General features: G+C 51.3%; 1 protein-coding gene across 1 annotated transcript; it reads left to right on the top strand.

The window, feature by feature from the left end:
- The first annotated feature begins 119 nt into the window (after window positions 1-119).
- NAIF1 (nuclear apoptosis inducing factor 1) lies at window positions 120-2779 on the top strand. Its single transcript, XM_030507466.1, has 2 exons — window positions 120-874; window positions 1856-2779. Exons 1-2 carry the CDS (start codon window positions 361-363, stop codon window positions 2317-2319), a joined length of 978 nt encoding a protein of 325 aa, XP_030363326.1. The 5' UTR covers window positions 120-360; the 3' UTR covers window positions 2320-2779.
- The last annotated feature ends 6063 nt before the right edge of the window (window positions 2780-8842 follow it).

The following is an 8842-nucleotide window of genomic DNA, read 5'->3' as shown; positions in this document are numbered from 1 at the left end:
GGCCCCGCCCCGACCTGCAGCGCGGCTGGCCAATGACAGCGCGGCATTACCGGCGGGAGGCGGGCTCTCCGCTTGACGGACAGGCCGTCTGTCCAATCAGGCGAGGCAGGAAAGGGGGCTGATTCTGGAAGCCATTACGCCAGTGTCGCAGGGTGGAGGCCGTTGAGCGGGGTTCGCTGGGTGGCTGCGGTACGCAATTTGCGTATCGCTGGCGGTGCCAAGGGACGGGGCGGGGGGGGGCGGACACCTCGGGGCCCCCCCCTGTTGCCCCCGGGGGTGAGCAGACGGGGGGGTGTGTCCCCCCCCCGTTATCCTGGGGGTATCCCCCCCCATAACCCCCTTATTCAGTGCCCCCCCCTTATGGCCATGGCGTCCCCCCCGGCGCCCCCAGCCAAGAAGCGGAAGATGAACTTCTCGGAGCGGGAGGTGGAGATCATCGTGGAGGAGCTGGAGCGGGGCAAGCACCTCCTCATCAACCACTTCAACGCGGGCGTCCCGCTGGCCGCCAAGGCTGCCGCCTGGCACGACATCCTGCGGCGCGTCAACGCCGTGGCCACGTGCCACCGCGAGCTGCCCGAAGTCAAGAAGAAATGGTCCGACCTCAAGACCGAAGTGAGGCGGAAAGTCGCCCAAGTCCGAGCTGCCATGGAAGGGGGAAGCGACGGTCAGAACGGCAGCAACGGCAACGGGACGGAAAGCGAGGATCCCACGGGCGCCGCGTCCGCCCCGGTTATCCTGACCCCCATGCAGCAGCGCATCTGTAACCTGTTGGGAGAAGCCACCATCATCAGTTTGCCGAGTGGGGACTGCAGCGCGGGTGACGGGAGCGAGATACCCATCACCGCCTCAGCCACCACCGTCACGCTGACCCAGAGTGAGTGCTGCGCCGCCTGAAGATGCTCTGGTCTCAGTTGGAAGGTCTCATAGGGGGCCTTGATACCCCGCCTGAGCCCCGTATGGGGAAAGCCGCAGCAAAAAGAAACCCCTCTGTGAGGGAAATGCCGTTCCCAGTGTGTCCTTGTGCTGTAGGGGATGGCTGCAGGATACACATAGTCAGCTTTGATAGCTGAGCTCGGCCATAAGGACAAGGGAAGCAAACGTAGCAGCCTTCCAGTGTGTGAAGGGGGCTACAAGGGTGCTGGGCAGGGATCTGCATTAGGGGCTGTAGCGATGGACAAGGGTGATGGGTTCAAACTGAAACAGAGGAAGTTCAGGTTAGATCTGAGGAAGAAGTTCTTCCCTGTGAGGGTGCTGAGGCACTGGCACAGGGTGCCCAGAGAAGCTGTGGCTGCCCCATCCCTGGCAGTGTTCAAGGCCAGGTTGGACACAGGGGCTTGGAGCAACCTGCTCTAGTGGAAGGGGTCCCTGCCCATGGCAGGGGGTTGGAACTGGATGATCTTAAGGTCCTTTCCAACCCAAACCATTCTATGGTTCTAAATACCCTTTGCACCTTGCAGATCTTTGGTCCCCCTTTCTGGGGACAAAACCAAGAGGAGAATCATCTCCAGGGCTGATTTCCCAGTATGCCCTGTTCTCACAAGTGTTGCTCGGGGTCTTGTCTTTGCCCTGACGTCAGTTGGTGAATGCTGCTGGGAAAGCTTGTTTGAACTGGAGGTTGAGAAATGATTTTGTCTAGACAGATAAGGCCTGGCCCGTTCCTTTGGACCGTGCAGTCTAGGAGGAAGCTTGAATGAGGGTGGAGCAGACTTAAATAGGTCATTTTGTGCATTGCTGCCCGTTGTATGTTATCTCACCGAGCAGGCAGTATTCCTGTGATAGCCATTGAATAGCCCCATAGATAAAAATCCCCGTCTCTGCAGCTCCCTCTCACCCCCTTTCTGTCCTTTGTTCTCAGTTCCTGCAGAGACAACCTACCACAGCCTGGAGGATGGCGTGGTGGAGTACTGCACGACAGAAGCCCCCACCACGGTCACCGCAGAGGCACCCTTGGAGATGATGGCGCATCAGCACGAGGTGACTGCAAAACCCCAGGAGCTGAAGAGCCGAATCGCTCTGAACTCAGCCAAGCTCTTGCAGGAGCAGCGAGTGACCAACTTGCACGTGAAGGAGATCGCCCAGCACTTGGAGCAGCAGAATGACTTGCTTCAGATGATTCGGCGCTCGCAGGAGGTGCAGGCGTGCGCCCAGGAGCGACAGGCACAAGCCATGGAGGGAACGCAGGCAGCGCTGAGCGCCCTCATCCAGGTCCTCCGCCCCATGATTAAGGACTTCCGTCGATTTTTGCAGAGCAATACACCCAGCCCAGCGGTCGCCACTGACCCCAGCCAGACGGGGCAGCAAGATGGCATGATCCAGTGAAGGAAACAGTGATGGGAGGGGAGGTTTGGATGGGTTATTGAGGGAAAAAAACATCTCTTCAAGGAAAGGTTTGTCCAGCATTGGAACAGGCCGCCCAGGGAAGTGGTGGAGACACCAAGACGTGGTGATGTGGCACTTAGGGAGGTGGTTTCATGAGGGACTTGGCAGCACCAGACTCAATGATTGTAACAGGTCTTTCCCAACCTAAACTGTTCTATGGGACATCTGCCTTGGGAAGAACCTGCTCGTGCTGCTGGAGGACCCAGGGGGTGTCAGTGTGACACAGCTTGCCTTGGAGTCTGAGCCTGAACAGCTTTCTCTGCTAATCTTATGCTAATCTGCCTTTTGAGACTCCTCAGAGAGCCATAGCAGGATGTGTAATAAACCAGGACCTTACCATTGGTTGCTTTAGTTCCTCAAACAATAGAGTTATTATTTAAAAAAACCAGTTATTTTTTAATTTCTGTTTGAAAAAACCCTCTCCTAAGTGTGACACCTTTGCTTTTCCCTCTCCCTCTCAAGATCTGTAGCCTTTAACTGATTTCTAACATGGAGAGTCTGGTGGTATCACAGCATTGCAGCTGCCAAGGCACAGTTGTCATCAGCAGCAGTGCATGGTGGTGAGTGAGTTTGTGTCTCGTGCTGAAAGCACTTGGTGGAAACGTGGTACCAGCTGTGGTGCAGCCTTCTCTCTGCACTGAGAGTTATGGCTACTGCTCTTGCAGTGACATCCAGCCCATGCAGAGCAGTGCCAAGCCTACACGTGGTTTAAATCCCACCTGCATCCCTTGAGGATACAAATGAGAGTCAAATAGTACATTCACCTCATGTTCTATCTGCACGTGGGCTTGAAATTTCATTACATACTTGGCAGATGGGATGAAAATGTCATGGCTTGGATACCAGATGCTGCCCTGGGATACGTGTTGGAGCAATTCCTACCTGTCTCAGCTTACTTAATGCACAAGGATGAGTTTCTCTCGGGTGGGTGTAACAGGTAAAGCTCCATCTCTGTCTCGTCTGCATAGTTTGTCACCTCCATAATGCCTTGATCCATCAAAGTGGCCCTGGATTGCAGAGCCTAAGCCTCGCAGGAATCCCCAGCCTTTGGGAGTTTGTCAGCCACTGATTGAATTGCGTGAATTTTGGAACATCACTTGGTTCTGCTGCTGGTGGTGAAGGTTGTTCTGTACTTTTTGGGAGCTGGAAGCAAGTGCAGCTCTTTGTTAGTTGCTGCAGTGGCATGGGCTGAGGCTCACTTCACTATTTCCTTACTGTGACACAGGGTAAAACATCTTAGCAGCCACTTTGAGAGGTCCTCAATGAGAAAGCTTCATTTCACAGGATGGTCAATGTGATTCTTGCAAACTTACAGTAACTTCATCAACTTCTGAGATTAAAAGCTCTGCTTGTCCAGGCATGGAAGCAAACTTCCAAGAAAAAGGAAAAAGAAGGAAGCATAACTCTTCTCACTTGAAAAGTGTGTCACATTTAATGAGCTTGTTGCTTGCCAGATATTCACTTTGAAACGGAACTTCTTCAGAGCTGGTATTTGCTTGCTGTTAAGTCTCTTTTAGGGCTGAGAGCTGAGCAAGGGAGTGAATTTGCACAATCAGATCAAACCTTTACACAGCCTTTTATGAGGGGATGCTGCTGGGGGGCCCCTGGTTAGAGCTGCTGCCTTTCCTCATCTCCTCTTGTCTGCAGTCTGGTGGGGCAGGACAGGACAGAGCAGTGGAAGCGTTTAGCCCCTGAAGACCCTTTGGCACTGACATCCCACTGAGCCAGCCCCGCAAGTAACACCAGGCTCTTCCTCTCAGACTTTGTGGAATCAAATCCATTGCTCAGTTGAAGTTTATTTTTCAAGTGAAACCTGCTGTTACCTGTGTTGATTTACCTCATTTGTGTCATGATTCCTCCTTTCCAGATAGGAATTTTCATTAAAAGAAATACATTTTTGGTAAAGGGGCTGCTTCACTTCATTGGCAAAAAGGAGTTTGTGAGGTTTGCAACCCAGAGAAAAGGCCAAAGCTGTGAACAGCCACGGGTCAGGGTAGGTTTTTCTCTCCTTTGTGAACTTTATGGCCTTGTATTTACCTAATTATGGCCTTTACAAACAGCAGCTTTTAAGCCTTACCTCGGAGCACTGGTTATTCAGTGGCGCAGGTTTCTGAACCAACTGCTCAGAAGATGCCACCATAGCCTAAAATGATGCACGAAGCACCAGCCTTTGGCTTTCAATTGCAGAGTGCATTTTTTCCAGTGACTAAGCACTTAAGCTGTGTTTCATGGGACTCAACATGTTGCTCTTGGAACCACCCGTTTTCCTTGTCTTTTCAGGTTAAAAATAGAGCTTAGTCAAGGCAGCAGCATTCGGGCACGAGTTCCTCATACACGTTTTTGTCTCATTAAAAAGATGTAGCAACGGTTTAAATACAGGGTGAGCAGTGTGATGAGGGGCTTGGTTGTTGCTCATTACCAGCTCATCAAATTTGGGGAAGGAGAAAAGTGTCTCTTAAAGTTACAACCAGGAGGAACAAGTACAGGGTGAACGCAGCATGTACAACTGGGAACTGGTGCCCAAGTGGAACAAAAGCTAAAGAACAACATCTAAAGATGTTCATTTGTGCTCCCCTACTGTTCTTTTGGTACCTAGAGGTTCGTGCTTGGCATCCAGAGCAGGGATGCTCTGTGACAGGGTACCCTGGAGGTGAGAGCAAGCAGCCAGGCAATGAGCAGCTTCCTTTGTACCTGCTGGAGGAAGAGAGGTTCGGTGAGGAAGAGGCTCTTGGTGGGTCAGGGAGAATCCCTGTGGCAATGAGAGGCAGCACCACTTGCTGCTGCAGGAGCAGGTCTGTCCGAGCTGTGTGCAGCTCAGGCACGGCTCTCCAGGAGATGGCACTGTGCAACGGGGCAAGGCCACCTCAGCGGCTCCGGAGCTGCAGCAGAGCTCTGCAGCACTTTAGTATATGATCTTGTTGCAATTAAGCCCTGCTCAGTTTGGAATGGTTTTAATTTTCTCTATTAAAGCACTGACCAGAGCTCCTGGAAAAAGAAATAACCGAGTGTTTAACAAAACCAGGAATGATGAGCAACTGCAGTTTGGGGGAAGACTGTAGGTCAGTCTATGAGTAAGAGAATTAAGGTGATTCCACCTCAGGGTAGGAGAGAAATGTGTCCTGGAGAGACTCACAAAGATTAAGAGCTTAAAAACCCGCAGAAACGTGTGTAAATCCTGACTGGGACAAGCTGACAGATGCAGAGTATGAGGTGAATTAACCTTACTCACTAAGGAGCACCCTGGGCCTACCCCTTGCCTGTGTGTTTTTAATACAGAGCCACTAAAATGTGAGGATGAAATGACCCTGGTCCTCCAGACCTTTTGTGGTCCTGCTTCTTCCTCTCACTGCTGAATCTCTTCAGGACTGAGAGCTTGGGGAGGAAGAAGTTCAACCCAGTGATGGGGAACACCAGTACCCCTGGAAACCTGCTCTAGTGGCAGGTGTCCCTGCCCGTGGCAGGGGGTTGGAACTGGATGAGCTTAAAGTCCCCTTCCAACACAAACCAGGCTGGGATTCTATGCCTGGGAACACAAACCAGGTCCTTCTGCTTCTGAAAACACAGGCAGAGGACACTGAGATGTGGAGAGCTCGTGTCTCTGAGATGAATTCATTGCAGAACTGAACGGGCAGGCACAAGATAAAAAACCACATTAATTCTTTAATTAGAAGCAAAGGGACAGGTTTTAACATTATTCTTTAAGAAAACCACACACAAACACATCAGTATCCCACAAATGCAGTGTGCTGCCATAGCTACATCGCAGTCCTGGTGCAGATCCCTGCCGAGGGACAGAATGAAATCACCTAATGCACACCCAAATTACCTCCACCTCCTCCAGCGTGTCTTTAAAGTTCATCAAGCCTGTTTTGGCAAAGCATTCTTCTGGGGTTTTCTGTCTTTTTCCTGTTGCCATCTAAGAGGTTCTTGCCAGCAGGTACTGTCAGCACGTGCGGTCTGTTAAGTAGGAAAATTGAAGTGTTTAATATTAGAGTCACAGAGTGGTTTGTGTTGGAAGGGACCTTAAAGCTCATCCAGTTCCAACCCCCTGCCATGGGCAGCGATCCTTCCACTAGAGCAGGTTGCTCCAAGCCCCTGTGTCCAACCTGGCCTTGAAAACTGCCAGGGATGGGGCAGCCACAGCTTCTCTGGGCACCCTGTGCCAGTGCCTCAGCACCCTCACAGGGAAGAGCTTCTGCCTCAGAGCTCATCTCAACCTCCCCTCTTTGAGTTTTCACAGGCCCTTGGGTCCCGGCCCTGCGAGGTGATTAACCCATGGCAGAGGCCCAGCCCCAGCAGGAAGTTTCTGTTATTCTATTGCTGGGATCCCAAATTAGAGGTTGCCTTGTCAAGTGGGAACCACAACTAACAGTTGTTCCTGCCGTGTTTGGGGTAACAGCGGCACTTGTGGGGCGCAGCCAGAAGCACAGAAGCAGTGGGAGAGCCCATGGCCAGCAGAGCACTGAAGGCAATACCCAGGATACAGACACGGGATGATGTTTGATAAACACAAGAAGCCTTGAGGCAGATTTTGGAAGGGGGAAACCAGCTCCAGTTCTACCCACAGGCTTCCCAGAAAGAAGCGGAGAGTCCTGCTGTGCATTCCCAGGGCATCCTGGAGCAGACATGGAAACCAGTAGACAGAAAAAGGCAGGCAGCTGGATTTACAGGTCTGGCCACATGTTTGGGGAAAGGAATCCACCAGCTCCAGATTCCTGTGCTCCCTTTGTGTCGGTGGATAACAGGATCCCCCATCCCAGCAGAAACCCACCGTGCAGGTGTGTCCTTTGCCAGTCCAACAGGAAACCCGGCCTGGCACTGAAAGGGAAACAGATCCTTTGTTTGTGTTTGTGATGTGTTTGTGATGATGAGTTCAGTGAAATATGGAACAAGTGAAAAACCCGAGCACATCAAAGCAGAGCTCGCAGCCTGTTATTAAGTTAAGCTGAGAAGACACACGGTTGGAGTAACTCCCCACTGTAGGATAATCCTGTGTAATGGGGACAGGTCCCTGTTCCCCTCACAGGGTTTCCAGCAGCCTGTGGGGCTCACCCCACTGCGGTGTCCTCCCCTATTTTGAGACCTCCCCAGCTTTGGGATAGGCACCCACTCACCGTGGGCACCCTGTGCAGTGGGTGACTGCAGGTACCCGGCCACCAGCAGCACAAAGGACACTTTATAGCACAAAGCAACGTGTGATAATCTTTCCTTTTTGGATGACGAGGCTGCAAGCTCATTAAAGCCATTACAGCCAGGTTACAGGTGTAATGGAGGAGAGCCATTATTGTGTTGATGCTGTTGCAGCAAACGTGTGTCATTTAGTTTTCAAACTTCCATCGTTTGGCTGCCAGGACAAATGGATTAACGTGATGATGTTTTCCAGAGGAAGATGCTGATGATGGAGTTTGCAGGGCTTGATGATTTGCTCGCGTTATCTGGGATTCCCCTGGGATAAGAGAGAGGATTTGATGGCTCACCAAACGCATTAGAGAATCCATCTCACTTCACTGTGTTTTGTCCCTTCTGAATTATCTTGCCTTATTTCTACCCCTGCTGCTTTATCTCAATCCTCCAAGAGAGGAGGCAAGAAAAACACCTCTGGTCCTGCTCACTCGCAGCCCCAAGGTGAGCAGAGCAGAGAGATCCCAGCCCCTGGCTGGTGTAACACACCTCTCCAGCGACAGCAGAGGTGAGGCTCAGGCTTAACTGCAGAGCCCAGACTGATAAAACTATCTCAGACTGATAAAACCATGCCCTGAGCCAGCAAAAATTGAGGAAGTGGTGGCGACACTGGGGAGCAGCATCGGGAAAAGGTCAGGGAGAGCATGGAGCTGAGGTTCATGGAGCAGAGGTGAGGTGGGAACAGCGAGGCTGAGGTTGTAGAGGAGAAATCAACAGCATTTGAGCCTGGGGTAAAGAGAATCAATGTGTCAGTGCCCTGTTCACATACACACACAGCTCCTTAGTGGATGGATTGGAAAGTAATATAAAGCCAGTGGGATGGTGGATGGATGGGGATACCCTGCGCCACGGGGCTCAGAGTAACTCACCTGCTCTGGGATGAGGAGCACTGTCCCTTTAAAACACTGTGGATTTTCCCAGGAACCATCCTGCAGCATAAACAGAGAAAAAAAAAAATCAACAGGGTGAATTTCAAACTCGTAAAGATTTAATCTCTAAGTCATGAGACTGCGTTTGTTAGGAAAATATCCATACCCCTGAGACTCCGGCTCCGGTTGCTATATTACACACTGCTCAGCAGCTCACTGGGCATCTCTCCAAATGCCTTTATTTTTACCATCAGTCCCATTAGTCAATTAATCATAAAAACACTGAGGTTTGCTTGAGATGTTTCTGATAAAACTGCCGAGTAAATATGCATGAGAACAGCACAGATTAAGATCTCTCTCAACTTTAGCATTTGGGGCTGTTGCTATAAACAAGAGCAGGCCTCCGAGGAGGT

This window comes from Strigops habroptila, chromosome 15 (assembly GCF_004027225.2).
Source record: "Strigops habroptila isolate Jane chromosome 15, bStrHab1.2.pri, whole genome shotgun sequence".
NCBI classification, from domain to species: Eukaryota; Metazoa; Chordata; class Aves; order Psittaciformes; family Psittacidae; genus Strigops; species Strigops habroptila.
The sequence above is the reverse complement of the archived record's forward strand: the minus strand, read 5'-3'. Positions and strand labels throughout refer to the sequence as shown.

Excerpts from the sequence above, each read along its gene's own strand:
- NAIF1 (XM_030507466.1), top strand. The coding sequence starts at position 361 with ATGGCCATGGCGTCCCCCCCGGCGCCCCCAGCCAAGAAGCGGAAGATG. Across the intron at positions 875-1,855 it reads CACCGTCACGCTGACCCAGA|TTCCTGCAGAGACAACCTAC; the intron begins GTGAGTGCTGCG and ends CTTTGTTCTCAG.